The sequence below is a fragment of the Marmota marmota genome, unplaced genomic scaffold (assembly GCF_001458135.2).
Source record: "Marmota marmota marmota unplaced genomic scaffold, marMar, whole genome shotgun sequence".
Classification (NCBI taxonomy): domain Eukaryota; kingdom Metazoa; phylum Chordata; class Mammalia; order Rodentia; family Sciuridae; genus Marmota; species Marmota marmota.
This window is the reverse complement of record NW_026000185.1, coordinates 29,728,821-29,753,932: the sequence shown is the minus strand read 5'-3', so window position 1 is coordinate 29,753,932 and position 25,112 is coordinate 29,728,821. Positions and strand designations below refer to the sequence as shown.

The 25,112-nt window shown below is 40.8% G+C and overlaps 1 protein-coding gene across 11 annotated transcripts; it reads right to left on the bottom strand.

The window, feature by feature from the left end:
- Positions 1 to 321: 321 nt before the first annotated feature.
- Positions 322 to 24,709, bottom strand: Zcwpw1 (zinc finger CW-type and PWWP domain containing 1). 11 transcript variants are annotated; one of them, XM_048790018.1, is made up of 17 exons: positions 23,677 to 24,709; positions 18,503 to 18,559; positions 17,539 to 17,786; positions 17,001 to 17,091; positions 15,865 to 15,973; positions 15,263 to 15,414; positions 14,939 to 15,061; positions 9,644 to 9,760; positions 8,801 to 8,921; positions 8,035 to 8,110; positions 7,549 to 7,653; positions 6,493 to 6,576; positions 5,869 to 5,935; positions 5,412 to 5,503; positions 4,736 to 4,796; positions 1,481 to 1,615; positions 322 to 1,023 (listed from the first exon to the last, which is right to left on the bottom strand). In XM_048790018.1, exons 2-17 carry the CDS (start codon positions 18,528 to 18,530, stop codon positions 983 to 985), a joined length of 1,650 nt encoding a protein of 549 aa, XP_048645975.1. In that variant the 5' UTR covers positions 18,531 to 18,559; positions 23,677 to 24,709; the 3' UTR covers positions 322 to 982. The 11 variants fall into 11 exon arrangements, with proteins under 11 accessions (XP_048645975.1, XP_048645970.1, XP_015346198.2 ...); XM_048790013.1 differs by having other exon boundaries at positions 322 to 791; positions 23,677 to 24,662; XM_015490712.2 differs by having other exon boundaries at positions 322 to 791; positions 17,013 to 17,091; positions 23,677 to 24,662.
- Positions 24,710 to 25,112: the final 403 nt, after the last annotated feature.

The window sequence follows — 25,112 nt, the reverse complement described above, 5'->3', positions numbered from 1 at the left end:
CCCCTCACCGTAACCACTAGCATTATCCTGATGCCTCCCATCACCTCATGAAAACATCAATCCTACTTAGACCATGTGCCCATTTGAGGCATGAAGAGATAGTTCAAGTGCTTGCCCAAGGCTATAGAGCTGGCTAGTATCACTGAGCCAGGATCTGAAACCAGACCTACCCTTCTGGAGGTTCTCTCAGGACTCAGGTCTCACTGCCTTCCCCAGCTCCTATGACATGCAAGCCTCCCATCAGAGGCACTGATATGCCACAGTAACATGTGGAAGGAAAGAAGCCAAAATGAAGCACTGCTTAGACAGAAGCCAAACAAATCACATCAGTAACCTGCTTTATTAACACATAAACTGCACAACTGACTTGAACTTGTAGCCAATTAACAACCCCAAAATTATCAACTGCTCAGGGACCTCCCAAGAGACTCTTTCCCCTGCTGCAGAGAATAGTAGGATAAGAGCAGAGGACTACTCCTCAAAGAAGGCTGCAGGGAACCCCTCTGCATCCTCTCCATGCTGTGGCTCCCCTTGCTCCTTGGACTCTCCTCCAATATCTTCCATGAGTTGCTCCAGGTCCAGGTCACTGGAAGCTTCATCTTCAGTGGGGATACTTTCAGCCTCCTTAGTCAGTGGTTCCTGGGGTCTAGGCCCTTCTTTCCCCTCCAAGGGACAGGCCACGTGATGAGCTGGTGGGGTCAGGCCCTTCGGCATCATTCTAACTTCTTTTTCCTGAGACAAGTTGGTTGCTGAGGCCTTGGTTTGGGGAACTTGAAATTTTTTCTTAAGGCCTAGATGCAATGGGAATAAAGTTCAGAGTCCTAAAAGGCAAGATTATGCTGGCTTAGTAAAATTCTGAATACCTATGCAAAGAAAACATATCTGTGGAAAAGATCGCAGTATAAAGAACATGGGCTGGACTGAGGATGTGGCTCAAGCGCTAGCACGCCCGCCTGGCATGCGTGCGGCCTGGGTTCGATCCTCAGCACCACATACAAACAAGGATGTTGTGTCCGCCGAAAACTAAAAAAAAAAAATAATTAATTAAAAAAAAATAACATGGGCTTTTGGGTCAGAAAGACTTGGATTAAAGCCATGGATATCCATATGCTCAACATGGGTCTTAAAACAAATTTTAAACTCTTTGAGTTTCAGCTGTCCTATATTTAAAATGTCAAATATCGAGTCATAAAGCTACAGAAAGAAAGAAAAGGAAAGTACCCATCTAGCCAGTCTACAGTAACATTCAATAAACATTCTCTGCTCCTCAGTATTCTCCCCTCCCTGGAATCAATCAACTCAAAACCCATCATACTTTCATACTGTGTGTGCCGGGTACAATGTGAGGCATGCGCTTTCATTCTGATTTTCATTCCTTCTTTAATGTAATGAAAAGCTGTAGAATTGTTCAGAAATGATCCTGGAGAGGATATGCAGATATAGATCTCATTTCTCCAGTGTTTTAGACCTTGAGCCTTACCTGGCTGGTCCAGATCAGAATTCCTTTGTCCTTCTTTCCTTCCCGTTATGGGTGCAGGAGGCAGTATGGATTCACTGCCCAGAGGTCTCTTCACTATCTTCTTTTTCAGGGTCCTGTCTTGTCTATCTGCCATGCCTGCATCACCCCAACCCCAAAAATATCAAGGATATTTTTTCTCTCTCAATAACAACTTGGAAAGGGCAGACTGTCTCCCCACATTTAGCCTCTGCCTTGCTCCACATCTTCTGCTCATTCTCAATCTAGTGAGCTCTCTCAGTGGCTTCCAGTTCCCCATCCCGCTTGGGTTTTTTTTTTTTTTTTTACATTCCNTACTAGTAGAGGTGGTGGTGGTGGGAGAAGCAAGGTGGGGAAAGATCACAATCCAATTATTATAGAATCATAAAATAAAATACTTGGAAACAATGTACAAAACATTGTGGAAGGGCTGGGGTTGCAACTATGGTAGAGCACTTGCCTAGCATGTGTGAGGCACTGGGTTCAATCCTGCGGACCACATAACAATAAATAAAGTAAAAGTATTATAAGCCATCTACAACTAAAAAAAAATTTAAAAACATTATGGAAAGAAATTAAAGAAAGCACAGATAATTGGAATGACAGCTCATAACCATGAATTGAATTAATGTTAAGATGCCCCATTACCCAAAAGAATCTACAGATTGAGTGCAATCCATGTCAAAATCCCAATGGCATTACTTTCTGAAATGAAAATTTCATCCTAAAATTAGAATTTCAAAAATCACCAAATAAGTCAGTCATGGTGTGCACTCCTGTAATCCTAGTGGCTCAGGAGGCTGGGGTGGGAGGACTGCAAGTTCAAAACCAGCCTCAGCAATTTAGAAAGACCCTGTCTCAAATAAAAAAAATTAAAAGGGCTGGGGATGTGGCTCATTGATTAAGCACTCCTGGGTTCAATCCCTGGTACTAAAAAACAAAAACACTCCAAATAGCCAAGTGTGGAGGACCCACACTTCTGGATTTCAAAACAATACAAAGCTACAGTAATCAAAACAGCCTGGAACTGACATAAAGACAGACATTGGAACAAAATAGAGAACCCAGAAATAAACTCTTGAATTTACAATCAAATGATCTTCAACAAGAGTGCCAAGACGTCTAAATAGGGAAAAAGAAAGAGGACCAACTGAGAGTTAAGAGGAATGGTCCACAGTGGCAATAGAAGTCTTGATCACAATTCCAACCCTGGGGCTGAATCTACAATGGGCAGAAGCAGCCAGCACTAAGGAGAAAGTGCTAGAAGCTGTTTTTGTGAAAGGAAGGAAAGAACAATGGAGGAAAGCAAGGAGAAACATAGGAGTGGTCAAGAAGTTCAAGGGGGAAGAAGGAAGTAAAGTTTGGAGATAGGGCAAGGATGAAGGGGCAATTGACCAGAAGAGCTTGTCTTAGGATTTGCTGTACAGGACAGTAAGAGGTGAGAGCTGGTTGCAGAATGCCAGCTGAGTCCCAGGCCCTTTCCTGACTGTTGGGGCAGAACTTCTCTGCTACCCTAGTTCCTTGAAAGATTGTCTGAGTGCAGGACACAGCTGAGAAGGTGGGATGGAGGATCATCATGGATGTCACACTGACATGCTGTTGGTCCTCCTACAGATCAGCCTACCAAAGCCCAAAGCCCAGCCAGGTGAGTATTTGTCCTCCCAAGATTGGGGGAGAGGGGCTTGTTTGGGAAGTCTCCTTGGGAAAACCATACAAGGTGCCTGTTACAGCCACTCTCCCATCCCCGACTCTTTTGTCCTCCAACAGACCAGGCTCTTTACCTTCACAAGCTTTATCCCCTGATAATGACCAGAATGCACAGGCTTTCAGAGATTCTCCTATTCAGAACTGCTCCCTCCAGTCTTTCTCCTGGATCCTCTTTCCTTCCCTCCTTCATTTCTAAGCTGCAACTTATGTTCATCTGGTTTCCCCTCAGACTTGAACATGTCTTCCTGGACACATCCAGCTCCCCAGATCCTCTTGTCATTCTTGCTGCCTGTCCAGTCTGTCCTTTTCCCCTGATGAATACCCCACGAACCCCAGGTATCCCAGAAAGTGGGAGTGAAGATGTATTTGGAAATTACAACACAGTTGTAATGGGGAAACTCCATTCCTCCCAGGCAAAGAATGGAGGTTTGCTTTCCAGAATAGGTGAACCAGAGGGATTCTGGGGTGAGAAACCCCAGATACAACTGAGCAAAAAGACTGGGGTCTCATCCTTGCACGGAATCCCCCCGCACTGATGACTGTTGCCTAGTGTCAGTTGTGCCTGGGAAGCCCAAGGCTAGAGCCCCACTTTTCAACTATGTTTACACTAAACACTTAGGAACAACTCCTTCCAGGAAATGCAGACAGCAAAACAAACAGGAGGGTGAAAAATGGACCCTGGGGGAAGATGACCTCCAGGGAGGAAGGAAACAGGTCCCATATGCAGATCACTGTCTCAATAGTAACATAGGAAGCTGAAAAACCATGGTTGAATGCCTGGAATTCCCAAGGAAAGTCATTTCATTTCATTCATTCACTTAACAAATATAGATTGAGTGCCTATCATGTCAGGTGCTAACTGGGCTCTGGAGAAAGTAATTAAAAACATCCAAAGATAGGACCTACTTTGGAGTGGGGGAAGAAAAAAAATGTATAAATGAATTTTGTATGTGAGTCAATTGGTGGTGAAAAAAGCAGAGGAGAAAAAGCAGTAGAAAGAGTGGGATAGATTTCTAAGGGTATTTCTTCGTACAGATTGAATTGGGAATGCCAACGAGGACTCCAAGGCCCTTGGCCGGAAGCATCTTGAAGGACAGTATTGCCATTTATTGTGGGGAGGGAAAGAAAATGAGGAGGAACAGGTGTGGGAGGAAATGAAGAGCTCTGTTTTGAACACTTAAGTCTGAGTTGTTACTAGACATACAAATGGCAGCATGAGGAGGCATTAAGANCATTCCGCCCCCCCCCCCATCTTCTCCTTCTCTTCACTGTTCTCCTGAGAGTCGGCCTTCTCTAGGAAGCCATCCTTATTGGCTAAGAATTTAAAACCTCCCATCTTTAACCTAACATTTTATAAAACACAGAAATGAGGAACCTACAGTTTCTTCCCTGATACAATCAGCTAGTCCTGCCTGTGTTTTCAGGTCTTGGAGCTGAGATAGATGGACCCAGCTACCTGAAGACTCCTAATACTCTCTGCTTCTGCCCTGCCTTAACTGTGAGACGCAGCCCCTTTCCAGCAGGCTTGCTTACGTCTTGCCTTGGGCATTTTTGAATGTGTTTTGGTTGGCTTTGGTCCAGGCAAAGTTGGATCCTGTGAATAGAACAGGGGAAAAAAAGGATAAATTCAGTCATATAACTGTCTTAATAGACAGGGATGTTGTAGAATAGCGGGTGGGTTTTAGGGAATCAACGGTCACCTTCCCATTTTGTTTGGTATTAGTCAATGCAAGGTTTTAATACATAAAAGAAGGAAATAAAGCTAGGTCACAAGCATGATAAAAGCTGATAAATTAAAAATTAAAAATAATTAAAAGAGAAAGTGAAAAATCTATATTTCATATTCCTGAATAAGAGATGCTAAGTAACTGAGTGAATGAATATCCTAAGGGTCCACAGAGGAAAGAAAAGAGTAGAAAAGCAATCTACTCTTCTCTCAAATTGCTCCAGAAAGGACCACAGAAATATGGTATAAATTGAGATTTTAATAAAAAAAAATGTTCTAGAGATGTGAGAAATTGAGGAAACAAGGAGGATTGCAGAGAGCCTCCTTTGGTGGAGACCTCTAGGACATAAGACCAGCCAGCTGGTCTTCCCTGAGACAGAAATGAAATGGATAATAGCAAATGTAAACCCACCACAACCAGTTCCTTACAGGACTCTCCTAAAAGGCGATCCTGATCTAATCAATATTTAAAGCTAATCTTACTCTCTTCTCTTCTTTCTCCTCCTCTATCTCTGATTCTTCCTCTTCTTTTTCCAAGTAGGACTCTGGGCTATTAGCCCCAGAAAGTATTAGGTCTAGAACAGGAAAAGAAAAGAAAGGCTAAATAATTTTTACAAAAAAAGTTGGTGAATTATGAAGCTGATGCCAGAGAATCCATCTTCTAACTCTGCCTTCTGTGTCCAAATGATATTTTCCTCATAAAATTAGTTCCCAAATATCATGATTCCACCCTCTTCAAAGCTCATTACTATCCATCTACATTCTCTTTTCACCCTCTTTTTCCCCGTTCTTCTCTCCATCCATCTGTCGATCCATCCTGAATACTGGATCAATGAAATTCACAAGAGTCTCCTATTACAGAATCCAGAACCAAGCTTGAGCTGCCACTTTCATGGAAGAGTCTCTCCCCTTCCTCTTCAGCCTCCCCCTCCACTTCTACCTTTTCCATTCCCATTGCTGTCAGATCCACTGTAACGACTCCAGAAACCAAATAAGTTGACCCGCTCCTGAGGGAACCAAGAAACAAAAACATCATCCACTATCTTCCTGAGGGAGCCTTTGCCCTCTGTCTTCTAAATTTTAGTTCTGACAAAATTTGTATTCATTTTCCACACCATTTTCACTTGAAATATTATATTAGGCCTATCTGGACTTTTATAGAGATTAACTATAATCTATTTTCCCAGTTTATTCATAATTCAACAAGTAACAGGGAAAGAGAAATTCAGTTCGTCATTCTCAACCCCACCCTTACCCCCATGGGCAGAATCTGAGACTGAAAAACTCTCAGATTAAAAGAGATTAGGGTACAAATATCTGAGACTTGAAGTTAAATAGGGAGGTAGGATGACCCCTACCACAAACTGTGTCTCTTTAGGCTGAGAGAAGATCCCATTTGTTCAAGGACATGGGAAGAAATGGATGACTTCAGGAATCAAGGGAATCTGGTCTCAGAAAAAAGAGCAGTTCTAAGATAACAACTATGGAACGCAGTGGGGAGTATGGTTTTCTTTGTGTCTAAGCCCCAAATAAAAGCAAGTATGTGATCTGAACACTCTCCCACCCCAATGTTGATCTGTTCTGCCTTCTGAGCCATCATGATGGCTGCCACCAGTTTCTGACTGTAGTCCTTATTCCTGCACTTTTTCTGAAATGGAAGAAGATTACAGTCAATAATAGATACTGCTTTAAAGATCAGTCAATAATAAATATTAGAGAAGTGATCCCAACATGCTGCAACCCACCAGACATTATTTTAACTATTTGTTTCCAATTATTGAGATAACACTCCTCTGTTCTCAGTCTTCTGCACTCAGAAACAGCACTCCTCTTCCTTCTAATAAACCTCTCACCAATTCCTAGAAAATTTTTCAATTGACATTTTGGTCCCCAAAGTGAATCTAATGGTAATTTTTTAAAAAACCAAAGGAGTTTAGGTGATCTTACTTTTAAGCTTCTCACAAGTTTCTTTAGATACAACTGTTTGATTTAATTCTGTTTCCTTTTCTAAGACCCCTGAATTGCTGGGCCTTTGCTCATCTTATAGCCACTGGACACAAAGTAACTCTAAGAAGGAAATATGACATACTAAACCCAGAAAGGCTTTGTGCCCCAGAGACATTTGGCAATGTCTGGAGACAATTTTTCGTTTGTCATGACTAGAAGCAGGGTCAGGGGCAGGGCTAGATGCCAGAAGACCCCAGGGATGTTGATAAACATTCTATAGTGCACAGGACAGCCCTCCACAACAAAAGATTATCTGATCCAAAATGTCCATAGCACTGAGAACGGTAAATCCTAAATTAATCTGGGCCCTCATGTCTGTCAGTCCTGATTTGGCTCAACTGTAGAGTACCTTCATCTTCAGGAAGATCCACTATCTGCAAGCAGGGAAGGAGACTGAAAAAAATTGTTACCTTACTGCAACCCAGCAAAAAGAAGAGTGCCTCGTGCATAATTTTACCCTTGGCATAACTGATCAGACCAAAGACCATCTCCAGACAGTTTCCCCTGGGAGCAGACCACACTTAATAAAGGGAAGATTTTTGTCTTCCAGTTCCTTGTATCACAAGAGACACCCCCCACCCCCACCCCCCCGGTTCCACACGGGTTTGCTCACCACTCCTGCTAGCTCCAGGGACAGCTCCTGGAAATTCTTCAGCATGTTGACTGGGATCCAAGCACGAGAAACTGTTTCTCCAAAAAATGTCACGTGGTATTTAGACTGTAATAAAAGATAGTCTGTTTGGCTCTTGTCCTATCTACTTTTCTCCTCTTGCCACAAGTAGTGGAGAAAGATAAGGGGACTTACAAAGAAGGTGTTGCGCTTCATATGTTCCCTGAAGTCTGAATCCCCTACTCCACCTCATCCCACTATTCCTCCATTTTGACCTCAGGAATTCTAGTCAAAGCATCTTTATCAAAACATAAATGCCCTACAAGTGGGTAAAGATTTAATTAAACACAAGTTTATTTCTAGGGGTGAGAACTTACCTCCATATTTCTAGCTCTAATTAAGGTCTTTTTTGCACTCAAGTCTGCTGCCTAAATCTATGTTTCCAACTCTAAATATCTTTTAGGATGGATATGCTTGTTTATTACTCACCGGCAGAGAATCAAGATGAGAAGCAAAGAGAAAATATTCCCCCAGGTCAGGATCAGATTCGACCATGCCTGGCCACCTGGGGAAGAAAGACAGGCATAGGGGATACAAGAGAAGACATAAGATAAACAGAACACAAGCTAATCAATATACATGTACAGAAAAAGGCAATACATTTAGTGAACAAAGGATCCAAAGGGTCCCTCATTAGTCCCCTCCAGTGGTCACTTTCAAATGACTAAAGTGACTTCCATCAATGTACAAAGAAGGTCAGAGTCTTCCTAGTAGAGTTGTCTTACTCTTATGCACATTCCCACAACCCTGAGTACAAAAATCTCTAAGGAAGAAACTATCCTAATCTTCCTCATTCTCTTCACTTTGCATGTTCTCACAACTCAATATTTTAAAATGCCTTGGATCCCCCCTCCATTTTCTACCCAGTTATGGCAGCATTGCCAGACCTTTCTTCCTGAAACCTCAAGAAAACACGCTCTTTCAAAACCCTCAAGCTTGATATTTTGTCTTCTCCCTCATCTCATGATTCCCCAACCTATGACTGGGAAAAACAATGCTCAGAGAAAATAATTACTTGCTAAAGATCAGTCTAACTTAAGTGAGACCTTAACTTTGAGAAGCCTTAGAAAGACCTTGTTCTTTCTAAGGCAAGTAATGTTCCCATTACAAATGTCTGCCATTTCTTTCCCTCCCTGCTTGAATCTACCACTCCCAAGCTCAGGATGGATGTTTTCTCTTTATCATGGTGCCCTACCAGGGGTAACCATACTGCTTGGCCCAGATGATGGATCCTGGGACATAGGAGGCATAGGCCACATCACTCTCACGCCCTGTCCAGATCTCCTCAGGAATATCACAGCGATTATAATCCAAGTCTGCCAAGAGAGAGAAGGAATGAAGGGATAGGAAGACACTCATGAGGTAGAAATCTAGATGCAGGTTATGAGAGAACAAGAAGGAAGTAGTATAGGAAGCAGGCAGAACAAAAGTAGCACCTGGAGGAAAAGAATAGAGACCCATGGAAGAAATGCAGCCTGAGCCAGGAGAAGTAGGAGTGTTACCTCCTGATACTCTATAGAGATTCCAAACTCCCACTTACAAACCCTGGTGTGACTCTGTTCCCATCCTTGGAGCAGTATGAGAGTAATTTCTCTGAGACTATTTTCTCATATGTAAAATAACTGAGCTAGACAAGATCATCATTATTTCTTCAAAGTAGTTTCAAACATTCTATAATTCTAAGATCACTGGGTCTTTCTCACCTGCTTTCCCCTATAAATCCCATATCCCTTGCTATCTACCAGTCCAATATTCTAATCAGGATTGAGAGGATCAGACCAATACTGAAGAAAATGAAATTCACACAATACATATATTCAGAATTCCAGGCCCTTTCTTCGTGTAACTCTACAGGATGTCTTTCTCCCACTATTTATGCCCACAGTCATCTCCACAGGATAAGAAGCTCCTTTCTCCCAGTCACTACAAGGACCCCTTGAGTGTAAAATACACCTATGTCATAGTTAATCTAAGGAATATATATCAGGAAAGAAGGAAGAACGATAAAACCTGAAAAAAAAATTCTACTTTTTTCTACCTGTATTCTGGTCACAAGACCAATTATCTGGGAGAATTGAAGGATCAATGTTCCCACGCAGCCGCCTCCATTTCTCACAGTTTGGAGAGGAACACTGGACCCAAACTAAACATTGACCTGTGACAAGAAAAAAAAACTTTCATAAAAGACTCAAAAATAGGTTATTCCTTCTTCAATCCAACTAAAAATCAATATAACTTTCCCACTCCCCCAGAATCACATCTCTATATAAATCTTACATATCAACTAGTCCAATCCCTGCCCTATGACTGGGAAAACCAATGCTCAGAGAAGATAATTATTTGCTGAAGATCAGACTAAATTAAAACTCGGAATTCAAGCAAGCAGAAGGATAGTTTCCTGTATTAATAGTTCTTAGATAAAAAGATTGCCTTAGGGATGCGGGTATAGCTCAGTGGTAGAGTGCTGGCATAGCATGTGTTGGGCCCTGAGTCCAATCCCCAACACTGCCCCCATCAAAAAAAAGTTGCCTGGTATTTTTCCTGAGAGTGCTTCATTCTCTGTTGTATGACACTCCTGAAAGGTTCTTTTGAAGGGCTAACCAGCCTCCCTTGTGCTCAATATACAGTTCTTATCTGAATCTCAACTGATTTACCTGTTACCAAATCACCAAATTGAAACCTCTAAGACCAACAGCCCTGGGTTCACCCTCCTCCCAAAGACACTGATCTAAGTCTAGCACTTCTCTCCCATTTGCTTTGGGCCCCAAAGGCCAAGCCTCCATTTATCCATTACCTTCTAAATTCCCATCTCAACCTCTGTATCCCCACATCTTGACTTCATGTCCCACACACTTCCCCTCCCAAACTCTTCCACAGTGTCCTTTGAAATTCCAGACTTGAGCAACAAATGTTCACATATACTTAACCTCTGAGCCTCTGCCTCCTTTATGAAGCCTGAAGACATACTAATGACACTCAACCTGACCTCTACCCCAGCCCTCTAAGTGGATTCTGTCCCTTCTCACACTGTCCATGTCTCTCAGGACAGAATGTTGCGCCAGCATCATCCTTACTCCCATTGCTACTATATTTAAATCTCTTCTTCCTTTGAGGTTCTACCATCCTTCCATCTCCCCTGTAAATATGCTGGCATCCAGCTGTCTTATTTTCTTCCATTTCTAGACTTCAGTCCAGATGACCACAGGAAAACCACCCCAAAAACCCCCATTCTCTCAGTTCCTTAAATTTTTCCTCCATGCCACCTCAGTAATCCACTCCCACTTCCACATGCCCCAACCAGCCATCTACGGGAATCGTAAACCCTTTGATCCATTTATTCAAATATCTTCTCTGACCAAAAAAAAAAAAAAGCCCTGTCTGGGCTGGAGTTGTGGCTCAGTGGTAGAGTGCTCGCCTGGCATGCACAAGGCACTGGGCTTGATCCTCAGCACCACATAAATGTAAAATAAAGATATTGTGTCCACCTAAAACTAAAAAAAAAAAAAAAAAAAAAAAAAAAAAGCCCTGTCCTCTCCTACCTCACCTATTCAATGAGCCCTATAGCAACTTTCTCAATCCACTATCTCCTCCCATCTTCTCTGCTTGGTAACAACCTCTGTTCTTCACTCTGAACCAATCACCTTTGGTTCTCTAACACTTCCTTAGACTCTCTTGCAGACATCTTCAGCTGCCTTTTTATCTGTCCTTTCTTCCACCCATGACAAAACACCACCTTGAATGAACCCAGTTTCTACCTTTTCTGTGCTTACACTCCTGAAACTGAAAGTTGCTAGAGAAAAACCAGGCACGTAGGTATCACTATATTTTCACAATTCATATCACCAACCATTATGTTCCTCTGGTAAATTCACTCTCTTGTGTGAAAGTGATAATTATTCACAAGAAAATGAATGGAAAGAAACCACTCTAATGATATAAAACTGGATATTTATGGCTTGGGATGAAATATCCAATGACAGCAATTTTTTAAAGTTTCTGTTCAAACAACTGAAAGGAAAAGACAATGTGCTCTGAAAAACTGATGTTCATCATGTGGTTCCAGGATAATGAAGACTGATGTCACAGACACACATTAACAGCATTTCAATTGGCCATTCATTCCATAAACACTAGCATCCTGAGTTCTGTGTTACCTCATTCTCCTGTCCCCTCCCCTCATCTTTCAGACAGCTTCCTCCTCAGTTTCCTTTGCTGGATTCTCCTCATTCTCCATCCAATCTTTAAATGTCACAGTTCCAAAGCCCAATCATGGGCTTTCTTTCCCCACACTATACTTTCCCCTAGACAAGCTCACCCATTCCCATATCTTTGAAATCCATTTCCATACCCGAATTACAGAATCCACCTTGTCTTTTGGCAGTGTGTGTGTGTGTGTTCTGCTGAGAACTGAACTTGGCCATGTGTACATACACTTCCATTGGACTACATCCCTAACCCTGATACTTTTATTTGGAAGTTTCACAAAGATCTCAAGTTTAGTACACCTAAACTTGAATCTTATCCCACAAATGTGTTGTTCTTCCACTCTTATCACTTTTTTTTACATAACTGCTTAAGCCAAAAACCAAACATCTTTGACAGAACCTTTCCTCTCTTCCTATCCCCAATATCCAATTCATTACCAAGTTGTCACAATTTTATCTCTAAAACTTATCATAAAACTATCTATTTCTTTCTCTCTCTCCATTTTTATCATCCTAATCCCAGCCATGCTAGTAATTGGTTGACTCCTCCTTCTTTTCCCCATATTTCAACCACTAATTTATCACTAAAGGATCATTTTAAACATTAATTTGGCCAGGCATGGTGATGTACACCTGTAATCCCAACTACTCAGAAGGTTGAGCCAAGAGGATCACAAGTTCAAGACCAGCTTAAGCAATTTAGTAAGGCCTTGACTCAAAGTGAGATTTTAAAAAGGGCTATGGACATAGCTCAGTGGTATAGCACTTGCCTAGCATGTGCAAGGGTCTGGATTCTATTCCCCAGTATCATGCACATAAAAAAAGAAATTAAGAATGACACACTGCACTAAAGTATAAAAATTTCACTATAGCACGGTCAAGGTCATTGATCTAACCACTGCCTAGTTCTTTCCATTTTTCCTAAGGCACTTTCCCACTTCCCTCCCTTGCTCTCTGAACTCCAATCATACTCTTTTTTTTTTTGGTACTGGGAATATGACAAACTTACCCTACCTAAAACTTTATTCTACTCTTCACTTGAATAACTTCTTTTTTTTTTTCAGGTTACATCTGAAATATAATTTCCTATGAAATTCCCTGACTATCCCAATCTTCCTTAGGTCTCCATCATTTCCTAGTGACACTCTTCTTTTCCTTCACAATATTTAGTGAAAATTGTATTTAGGGGATTCACCCCTTTCTACTTTCTTCTCCAGAAGACTCCTTTCCTTGGCAATTGTAAGAAACAGAAGGAATGGTTCACTTACAGCAAGAGGCTGACAAATTCACTACAATCATAATTCAACTCACAGGCGCCACCTAGGGAACGAACTCATATCTGTGAATCGAAAATCCTATCCTGGTGGTAATGAGTATAGAAGAGGGAGCCACATAAACCTAATGACACTGGTTTATTTGGAAGAACTGGAGAGCAGGTCAACAGGGTCTACAGTATACCAAGAATAGTTCTTAACAGGTACATCTAAGTTTATCTGTTCGAATAAAACCAAAAGAAAAAAAAAACTCTTAAGTTCTCTTTTCAAGAAACAAACCTACCTAGAACACTCCCTTGTGGTGATCTGAGTTTCAGACCACCTGACCATCCAATTAGATTATACTTCCAGATCCTTATTGCTACCATGTCATTGTAATTAGAGGAATGGTTCACTAATCTGGACTATCTTTCTTGTTGGTACCCGCATAGTCTTTCTAGAGTTTTTTTCCAAGTTTGTGCAAATTCTATTACGCTTTTACAATCAAAACAATGTACATACACACATACATATTAGATACCACCTGACTTTTTACTATACCAATCCTTATACTTTGGATTTTGTTTTCTATTATTTTGGGGGTTTTTGTACAAGCCTGTTTTCTCCCAAAGTATTAGCTATTTATGTCTGAATTTTTGAACCTACTAATATATTGTATGATCTGTTTTATTTCTTGTCATAAATATCTAAATGTCACCTTGATTATTTCATATTATACTTTTTATTATCTAACACACAAAAACTGTAATTCTATGAATAAGAGCTATCAAATTTATTCATCACTGTATTTCTAGCTCCTAATGTACATAGCACACAATTAACACACTAATAAGTGTAGTTAAGAAAACAAATAAGTTGAGGATATAGTTCAGTGGTAGAGTGCATATTTAGCATATGCAAAGCCCTGGGTTCAATCCCCAGCACAAAAAAAAATTCATAAAAATAAATAAATCCATATTCATTGTGACTCTGCCTTCAACCCATCTCAAAGGCTAAGGTGTCCTTCCTGGTGAAGGACAAATTCCTTGAATCTCTTCCCATTCCTATCTCAATTTATCCCCCTCTATAAATAAATTTCCCTCAACATATAAATATGATCAAGTCTCTCTTTTAAAAGATAATGCTAGGCATGGTGGCACATGTCTATAGTCCCAGTACTTGGGAAGGCTGAAGCAGGTGGATCACTTGAGCTCAGGAGTCTGAGATCAGCCTGGACAACACAGGAAGACCCTGTCTCATTTGTTATTCATAGATGAATAGATGGATGGATAGATGGATAGATAGAAGAAAGTTATAAACTGAATATCCCTCCCACAACTCTCCCACTCTGTCCATTTTCTCCCTCTTAATTTTCACATGTATACTAACTAAAAAGTGTTTACTCTTCAACTAACTATAACCATCCATACACCCTTACCAATCCATATGATAACTATTATCAAACCCTAATGGCTTCCTAACTGTGATATCCTTGAGCATTTTCAAATATTTACCCTCTTTGGCTTCTCCATGGTAGCATTTGACATGACTAAGCACTCCCTCTTTCTTCAAATTCTTTCCTCCTCTGATATCTGTGATACCACTCTCATAATTTTTCTTCTACCTTTCTGACCACATCTTAGTTTTCTGCCTGGGTACTATCTAAAATGCCTGGTACGTAAGGATTATGTGAATAAATGACTGAATGAATAGAATCTTTCTCTTCCTCAGCAGCATATTCTTTAACAAGCAACTGTGAAAGTTAGAGTCTTTGCAGTTTCCTCTAACATTCTAATCCTTGTCTCTCTCCTCCATTTTGAATATTCAGCCCAGGTGGGCTTGCCAAACCAAGTGATAAACTTTGAATAAACTCACCAAAACCACTTTCTTCCCCTTTTTGCTGACCCCTGATCTGAGAATCACCCTGAATCATTTTCTCTGGTTGGTCTTTCTCTCTGCACTCATGTCCACCTTGAACTTTCTCCATTTTTTCATCTTCTGGGAAGGTAAAACAAAACATTATGAGGTGAGGAGGTGAAGAAAAGAATCTTTGTAGATAGAAAAGGTCAGTGAAAAAGAGCAATCAAAGCCCAATAATTTCAAGACTTGGACTGAAAATTCTCAGCCTATTAACTGTCCCATTCTCTCATTTCTTTAAGTATCTAAGTCAGGAATCAAATTGTATCCGACTACACTTACGAGCTTCCCTCTTTCTTTTGCTTAAGGAAAGTCTATTAAATTTCTTCTCAGAAGGTGCAGGAACCAGTTGGGCTGATTTAGATGTTCTTATCTCTGGGACATCTTCTACAGAGGCTGAAGTCTCTGGAGTATGAGGTATCATTTTCCTCTCTCTGAAAATGATATTTTCAAATGAAAAAGTCAAAAGGAGCAACTTTTGAAAGACCTCAAGGGTGAAAGAAAGATAAAAGATTTCTAGATTTGGGGGTAAGGGTATGCTTGGTGGTACAGCACACAATTAGAATGAACAAGGAAAAAAATACCAATCCTACGTCCATTAAAGCCACCTGAGGTCATTTTACTCGTCTACTTGCTTATTTTTTTCCTCAGCTGAAAGAGGTTTCTTTCCTTAGCTGAGAGAAATCAGTAGAAATAAAATTATATAATTTTTAATTACATTTTAAAATATTATAAAAGTACATTTTAAAAATTTAGGTGAGATGAGCATGGTGGTGCATGCCTATAATCAGTAGAAACACCATAAATGACTAGATATATAGATAAATCACCATTTCCCAATGTTAATTCCCCATGTTTAACTTGCCTCCCTGGGATAAACTTACCCAACAGCGTTATCATTATCAGTAGCAGAAGCAATGCCTGGTTCTTTGTCTGACTGGGAATTGGTCTGAACACAGGAAGTCTCTGCAAAATTAAGACCAGATCCCATCCCTCCCAAAACAGATTATTATAAGCAGACAAGTGATAAAACAATCACTCAATATTTACTAACCATAACATTTGTCTCTTTCCTGTGCCTAGAAGAGTTTACCTTTAGCTACTTGTCATATGATAAAACCTAAATCTTTAAATTTTCAGAAAAAAAAAACAAAACTAGAAATCTGTATCTTTCTTCAAGCCTTTCCAGACTGATCTGATTCACTCCAGGACAGCTAGATAATTATAACTTTATTTTGTATATGTGAAAATAATACACACACACACACACACACAAATTATCTTTTCCTCAAACCCCTTCTAGGAACAGAAGTATCCCTGAGAATGGCTGAAGTGTCAGACCATTCTCCTTAGCCTCAAACTTTATGGAGAAGGCCCTGGGGCCTATACTATAGAGTTCTTTCTTCTAAAAACCAAAACCCTAAGAAGATGTTAAAACATTAAAAACAGAAATATACAAGTATAGATGGAGACTAAATTCTTCAAATCTGGGAAAATAATTTTTCTTTCCTAAGTAGACTGTAAACATATAGAAATGAATTAAAATTGCAGTTTAAAATATTATAAAAAAGAGCATTTTAAAAATGTAGGTGAGATGGGCATGATGGTGCTGCATGTAATCCCCAACTACTCGGGAGACTGAAGCAAGAGGATCATAAGTTTGAGGCCAGCTTGGGCAACACAGCAAGACATTGTCTCAAAATAAAAATAAAATGGGCTAAAGATGTAGCTCAATAGAGTGGTCCTGGGTTCAATTCCCAGTTTTGCCTGCGCCCTCAATTTTTTTTTTTTTTTTTTAGTTTAAGACTATATTCTGAAATCAAATGTAATCCACTTTTCTAAAGGTCTGTACCTTTTATCTTAGGTGGGTTAGCCATGGTCCTATTGATAAGGAATTAAGTATTTCAAAGTCTTGTCTAATGTTTCTTTACTTATGAGGAAGAAAGAGAAGAAAATATGTCAAACTTACACTACTTCTCAGATAAGTCACTTTACCTAACTGAAACCTTTTTTCTCTTACCACAAGCCGTACCCAAGCACTCCTGAAGGGACTTCTGAAGCACAATCTGGACAATCTCTTCAAATTCTGCATTGGTAAGACTTGATTTTCCCTGCAGAGATGAGGGTAAGAAGGGAAAACTGCTTATCTTTTCATAGTTCTTTCCTCTGGCCAGTCAGGAAAGCCTCCTTTAGATGAGGCAGTTAAGTTCACAGGACTGAAGGTATGAAGTCAACATACCTAAGGAGTTCATAAACTTTATCCCAGATGTCCTGGGAATAAAGGAGTAGAAGAAAAGAGAAATGTTTATAATATTTCTGTCTACTTCTACTCCCACCTCTAACCTACCTCATTCTATTAGTTCATCAAATGCTTTCATCAAAATATCTTTTTGCCTCTTAGGGAAGAAAACAGAAGTTAAAAAAATAAAAACCACAAATATAATAATGTAACTACAGGATGAAGTTCCCCAACATGAAAAGATTGTTTGTCTAGCCCCAGGGGCTGGGGGCAGTGTAGGAGGAACCTTCCTATGAGAGTTCATTAATGTGACTCATACCTTTTCCTTCTTCTCTGCTGGCTTGTCTTGAGCCTTTCCTTTTTTCTCCTGACCAACCCCTGGACCATCCTCTGTAGTTGCCTTTTCCTCCTTCTCTAACCTGGCTTTTGGTGGGCTTGCCTTGGCTTCTGCCACTGGAGAACTGATCCCCAGGGTCTCGTCTCTGTGTGAGTTGGGGCCATGCGGTATCATGCTATGCAATTTTTGTGTAGGTGGGGCAAAGGGTTTCTTTGATCCCTTCCCACATTCTGAAATTGATCAAATGGAATTTATGAAACAGTCTAACAGACATTGCTGAACACTGTCTCTTTACTAGCCACATGAGAATTATATGGGGAGAATTTTTAATAAATTCAGATTCCTAGGTCTGTCCCTGCCTGTTCCACATCACCCGCCCCCCTCAGATTATGATGAAGTAGACTGAAGTGAGGCCCAGAAATCTATAATTTTATAAGACTAGTTGATTCTGGCACAGTCCCAAATTGGTTTGGGAACCAATTCAAAGGTGATAAAAATACAGGCATATAGAAATCTGAGTATTCAAGTGTAAATTTTTAAAAATTTGCTTAATTTTGAATAAAATTTTTTGAGAATTTAGCTTCAAAGCACTAGCCAAAATCTACAAACTATTCAAGGGCCAATCTTATGCTACCTCATCCATGAAATTACACTGATCCTCTCTGGTATAAGTAATATCTCTTTCTTCTGAGCCTTTATAATACTTTGCACCTCTCAGATAGCACTTACCACATTTAACTTTATGTTATAGATGTTTAAATGTCTTTCTTCTCCCTATGAGTTCAGAAATCATATTTATTTCTGCTCAAAGTATCTTTCAGAGTAGAAATTTGAACAGAGTGAACAGAAAATATATATGAATTGAACTGCCCTTTGGTGGGAAGGATGTTCAGAAAGAGAAAATGAGATAAATATATAAAGTGAACCTCCCTCATTCTTGGCTCACCTTCTTTCTTCTGCAATGTTGTCATCATTCAGCTGAGAAACACAGCTTTCTTTGCCTCTGTTAGAAAAAAGAAATGAACGATGATTCTGATCACTTAAAAAATATTCTTCTTTTAGTTGTAGATGGACATAATACCTTTATTATTTTATTATTATGTAGTACTGAGAAACAAACCCAGTGCCCACACACACTTGGCAAGTACTCCACCAATGAGCTAAAACCCTGGACCCTGATTACTTTTTCCTCTCCCTGTTTTCTTGAGTTTAATATCTATTTGCTTGGGAATCTTGACTACATTTCTGCTTTTTTGACAATACTTCTCCCCAATTCATCAGTACCAATTACATACCAGGGAATAATGAGAATTACTGTTTTAAATATGAGCAAAAATCCTTAGTATTTTTAGTACCTAGAACCATGTTTTATGTAAGGTGGGCACTCATACTAGGTAGCCATAGGAGTGGCAGTGGTGGAAGCATTAGTACAAGTAGTGTTTGTAGGGCTTGGACAGTCCTGGGAGTTCAAGAGTGAGCACTTTTCTCCATTTCCTGAAGTTCCACTACATACTTCGAATACCAATAATTTGGCAATTCTCTTATGCATAGAGAATCCCCTTTTTGACATCATTGTAATGTTTGCTTTCCATTTACTTAGATCCTAAGGCCAATGTTTTCCCAAATACTGGACTCTACCAATGTCTGTTTATAGCTCAGAAATATTCATAAACCAGCAGAAGTCTTCAGAGAACTGAACCTTCTATCTTACTCTTCTACTTAAAACCTAGTAATAAGAACTTTCAGCACCTTCTTTGATATTCATAGCTATTCATCAATCTATTCAGAGGGGTTCTAAATGTGCTTCATTCTTACTATTGATATTGCAATTAATGATAATGGTTAACATATATTCAACACTATTTTCTTTACCTTTTATATATTATCTCATTTAATTCTCACAACAAATCTTAGATACCATTTTATATGTGAAGAAACTGCAGCTTACAAAATTTAGAGATATTGAAGAATTAATAAACCATAAAACCAGAATCAGAACATGTCTGTCAAAGTTGGTGCTGTTAACTGAGCTGTGCTGAAACCCAATAGTCTAATGCAATGTTTCACCATCATTTTAACACAACATACAGAAAGCATACGTAAGAATACATGTTAAAACACATAGGCTTAAAGCATACACACCATTTTTTTTTTCAGTGCTGGGGATTGAACTCAAGGCTTGGAGCATGCTAGGCAAGCATTAGCCCAATGACATCCCAGCCTCCTGATTTTGGTGACTGTAACAAACAATATAGCTCTAGGAGGGCTTTAGAGGCATAAAGTCTCAGCTCCTCTTTTTACAGAAGAAAAATACACAACGTGAGGTAAATGGTTTGCCCAAAGTCTTAGTCTTAATACATATTAGAACCCAGACCAACCCAGACTTTTGCTTCTAAATCCTAAAAACACATCCATTCTACTTAGTGATCTTGTTTCTGGCTGTTGGTTTTGAATTTTGAAGACCCTGGAACTGACACTCAGTTCTTCTAACTACTTAATCTCCCACCACAAAGAGACATAAAGGCAACATAAAATAGTCTTTTTGGTTCCTAGACACTTCTGGTTAAAGAATCTGAAGATTTTAAGATACTCAAATGCCAAACTTGTTCAAGTTAGAGTTCCACCATCTAGATCAGAAGGTGAACTCAAAAGGTATTGGGGGCTTGATTAGCATGCACTCCTCATGGCTACATGCAAAGTATTTTTAAATTATCCTTTGATATTTTTCTGTTCCTTTTCTTAATTTCATAAATGTGAACAATTCAGATATGGTTTTCTGAAGTAACTAGTTTTCCCTTATATTAAGGAGCACATTTCCTCACTGTGTCCATCTTAACTCATCACCACCAATTCCCAGACATAATTTCTCCAGGGGGAAAAAAAAAGGCAAGTAGAAATTTGGGGGAGAAACGCTGAAGCAAATTGTTCTCTTTCTTTAATATGATCTTCAGTAAAAGCTAGAAACTTTACTAAGCTGCAAAAGGAACATCTGACCACAAATGAAAATGTGACCATAAATGACAAACATATCTTCTCCTAGACTCCAGAATTTTGAAAAATCTCATGAAAAGTACCCATGAAGATAATTTAAATTGTAACAGCTGTACTGAGGGAGGAAAAGTAGAATGAAAATTAATGTTTTTAAGATGATATTTGGCTATTCAAAATGTATGTCTACATAATATGCTTGTTTATCCATAAACTTTCTCTGGAAGAATATATAAAAAATTGATCAAAATGCCTCTGGGCAGTAGATCTCGGTGGATGAGAATGAAAGGAAGCTTTTCATGATACTGCATTATTTCTGAATTTTATAACATACATATTACCAATTAAAAAATTAACTTTTAGAAAAGTCAGGGAATCTCATGAAAATCAAAGGGAAATCAGTAGAGGAAAGGGATCAGAGGAAGGAGGGGAATAATGGGGAATAATATTGGCCAAATTATACTCTTATGCCATGTGCATGTACAAATATGTAAAAAAAAAATCCCATTATTATATACAACTGTAATACACCAATGAAAAATATATTTTTTATTTTAAATTCTTCAAATGTAATAAAAAGAATACTTTGACCAATGTAAAAATACAAACTTTTCTAATATTTAGGTTCAAATCCTTATCTAAACCTACACAGACCTTTCTAGGCCAAAGTGTTTCTGAAACTCCAAGCAACTGGATAGAATTGTGTATTATTATTAAATTAACAAGACATAGCAAATCTATAAGTTGTGTTGCTTAAAGGTCCCCTTAATCTAAGGAGAAATATGATGAAGACCATTACTTTTAAACAAGAGTTCTAGCCTGACCCACAGAGAAGAGAAAGCAAAGAAGTGACAACTCAAGTTTCTGCTCCCTGTTTCAGATTAATTTCCTTCTTTCTACAATAACAAATATTGAAATCTGGTTCAGAGAGAAAAAAAGAAATCATAGCTAATAAATATAGAAAACATCACCAACTTTCTTCTGAACAGACTAAGGACTCTAGATCCAGGATTAGCATTTCTCTTTTTTCTTACCTTAGATGAAAAGGAGATAGGGAAGGAGAGATGAAGCTGACAATAAAGACACAGAGACAGTCCCAAAACCTTTACCATAGGAAGTAAAATTACCAGAAAATCCCATAAACTGTATCCCACTCACTCAACCTAAGAAAGGAGAGTAGGGGCCAGGGATTTACTTCAGTGGTAGAGCATTTGCCTAGCACTATCAAGGGTTTAATTCCCAGCACATGGGGGACAAAAAGAGTAGAGAAGGGAAAAAGAACTAAAAGAACTTAGAACAAGATAATAAAAGAAAATCAGGTGTGGTGACATATGCCTGTAATCCCAGTGACTTGGGAGGCTGAAGCAGGAGGACCAGGAGTTCAAAGCCAATCTCAGCAACTTAGTAGAGACCCTGTCTCTGAATAATGTTTTTTTAAAGGTGGGGCGACCAGGGGGCTGGGAATGTGGCTTAGTGGTTGTGCCCCTGGGTTCAATCCCAAGAAGAAAAATAAAACACTAAAAAATCATAATTAATACTGAGATAAAATTATCCAGCCCAGACTGCATCCTCAAAATGTAGTCCAAAATCCCTGAGGATTCTTTTCTTTTCCAACTAATTATTTGTGTTAAGCTGCATTTTTTTTTCATATACTATTTTTTTTTTTTACTTTGGATTGAACTTTACCACTAAGCCACATCCCCAGCCCTTTTTATCTTTTGAGACAGGATCTCCCTAAGTTGCTGAGGCTGGTTTTGAAGTTGCCAGGCTCAGCCTCCTGAGCCACGCCTGGCTTTCTCATACACTTATACTAAAACAAGATATTACAACAGATTGAAACAGATGAGAATCTGGCTGTTTTCTACTAAGCAGACATGAGGTTTGTGAAAATATAAACAATGCCACTCTTCCCACTAAAATGTCTTCTGTTTAGGAAAATGCATTTTTCCCAAAAATATTATATAGCGAGTTTATGAGTTATTTCTAAGTAAATATTTTACATGTTTCAGAGTTTTAATGTCTAATATGTTAACATCAATAGACACAAACCACATAAAAAACTCTTTGGAGCCCTCCATAAATTGAGAACAAAAGAATTCTCCTATCAAAAAGTTAAAGACCTTACCTAGTAAAATAATTTAGTCTTGGCAATATTAAAAAAAATAATTCCGCCTTTAAGATTCCCTCTTCATATTGTTCCTCCAGTCATTAGTCTAAGAAAAGCAAATCCTTTAGAATTGTACTTTACCATGGACTCTGTGAGCCTCAGAACTTATTTAAAGGCTATATTTAAAGTCTCAAGAGTCTGCGCTCCCCTGGGCATCACTGTCTAGCAGCACGTGGTTCGCATTCATTCTCCAGCCGTGAAAGGAAGCAGGGTCCATTCTGTGCGTAGGTGGGCTCGGGCGCATGCGCGCTCCTCAAACCTGATTTTCAGCTTTTTCACAAGATGAAAAGTCGTTTCCAGGAACCCTTATGCCCACACCAAGTTATTTACCCTCAGAAGCAACTACCCGAACTAAACTTCTCACAGCTTATCAATAAATTCACCGTAAACTACAGCTTCTTAGTTCAGAGGGTGCAAAGAAGCGGGGTCGGCCGCTTCTCTAGCGCGATGGCTGGTGGCCCTCACGTTCCTGCTGTGGGACACCGCCCTCCGCGCAGCCGTAAACCCCCGAACCGGGCTTTTGCTTAAAGAAGCACGTCTCCTGTGACCTCCCAGGCGCCGCACCACCTCCCCTCACAGGGCGCGAGGTCGAGCCCGACTGCGGACGAGCTTCCATTTTCCCTTTCCCCTCACCAGTTCTTAGGGACAGAGCCAAAGGTTCTCGACTCCCCTGAGGGTGGACCGGCGACTAGCCGGTCCCCTCCCCACCAAGACTCCCCCAGGGGCGGGTGTCCCCGGGCGCCCCTCCCGCCCAGGCCTGGGAGCCTCGCTCTCCTGCACACCGCCGGTGCCCGCCACAGGACTGGTCATTTTCGCCTGTTGGGGGTGAGCTGGAGTTTCAGAGGTTCTGAGGAGAAGGGGCAAGAGTTGGTCATCGCCCTGAAGAGAAACCTTCTCCTCAGACACAGGTGCCAAAACTGGCAGCACCCTGAACCTTCATCTGCAACTGGAGAGGAGCCAGCTACCTTCTGGGGCGAGGAAGACCTGAAGGTGATAAGCACAGCGTGCCGCAGCCGTGACTCTGCAAGCCCCTACAACCTCGACCTACTTTTTCCCGCCAAGAGGAGAAGGCGCGAGGACGTGCACAAGCTCCGCCCCCTAAGTGGAGCGCTCAAGACCAAGGCACATGCGCAGTTGGAAGGCAGCTGCTGCGCGGCCATCTTCCAAACGAAGACCCTAAACTACAAATCCCATAATCCTCGTCGACTTCACTTTTTAAAATAGGCGGCAGCAACAGTGCCTGAGTGTTCTGAAGCACATTTACCAACTCATCTCTTTGCCACACACTGCTTCTTCCGTCAGCTTTTCACACTTATTCTCCCTTCTAGTCTCCGCACTCTTTAATTTTGAGACTATCCTGGGCCTCCATTCCCACTTATACCATCCACTTCTAAAACTGTTGAAATGGAGACCGGGACATTCATCACCCGGGGTAAACGGCGTCGAATCGCGGCTTCCCAAGGGCTGGGGCAAGGGACCCAAGGTGGGCTGAATCCATTTCCCCGCCCACGCTCGCTTTCATGCAAGGCGGTGCGAAGTCGCAGGGTGCCCCCGGAGGGCCCGCGTGCGAGCCGTCCGCGGGCCCGGGGGCCTCGTGCGCAGGCGCCGGGTGGTGAGCGGAGGCGTTGGGGTCAGTACGTGGATGTGGAGGCGGAGAGTAAGGCGTGGTGTTCTGTGGTGATCGCGATTGGAGAAAGGCAAATGAGCGAGCCTTTTCGGGGAAAGTTGGGACAACCTTGGCTGTTTCCGTTGTCTTTTTTTTTCTTCAGAGAATATTTCCGAGGGGGGGGGCTGAGTTAAAATGACATAATCGCACTTTACTGAGAACAGTTCGTAAGAATACGGTCAGTACACTCCACTTCTCCCCTGTCTCTACTTCATGTTTTCCCTTTTACTCCCTCCGAAGCCCTACTAAGTAGGTGGGCTGAAGGGAGGTGTGCGATCGCCTCATGAATAATTCATGACACGCCTCCTTTACTGGGGAAACCACGCCCCTCGGATTCGTGCTGACGCACGCTGCGTATACCAAACCTGAGGAAGCGACGTAATAGTTCCCGCCCCTAGGACTGAAGGCGGGGCATCATCTCCAGCACGTGCTGCAGCTACCCGCGCAAGCCCAAAAGGGTGTGCGCACGCGCTACCCACTAGGGGGAGGAAGGAGGCGGGGTAGGGAGGTTGTCGGGTTTAGAGCCGGGCGGAGACCGCTGAGACTCATTCCTCAGGAACAAGGGTCGAGTGTCAAGGAGACCTTTTCACACCAGCTCCCCCGCCTACAGAGGCGGGGATCGCGCTGCAGAGACAAAGGATATCAGTAGGGCCGGACATAGCTACGAAGGGAAGTAGAGTGCCCGTTTGGGGTGGGGGGCTTCTGGGGGGCTTGGGGGGGCTATATTTAAACTCC

Coding starts and splice junctions, on each gene's coding strand:
- Zcwpw1 (XM_048790013.1), bottom strand. CDS start 18,530: ATGATGACAACATTGCAGAAGAAAGAAG. Junction 9,761..14,938: donor AGGGGAAGAAAGTGGTTTTG/GTGAGTTTATTC, acceptor TTCTTGTCACAG/GTCAATGTTTAGTTTGGGTC. Junction 1,616..4,735: donor AAAAATGCCCAAGGCAAGAC/GTAAGCAAGCCT, acceptor GGGGTGATGCAG/GCATGGCAGATAGACAAGAC.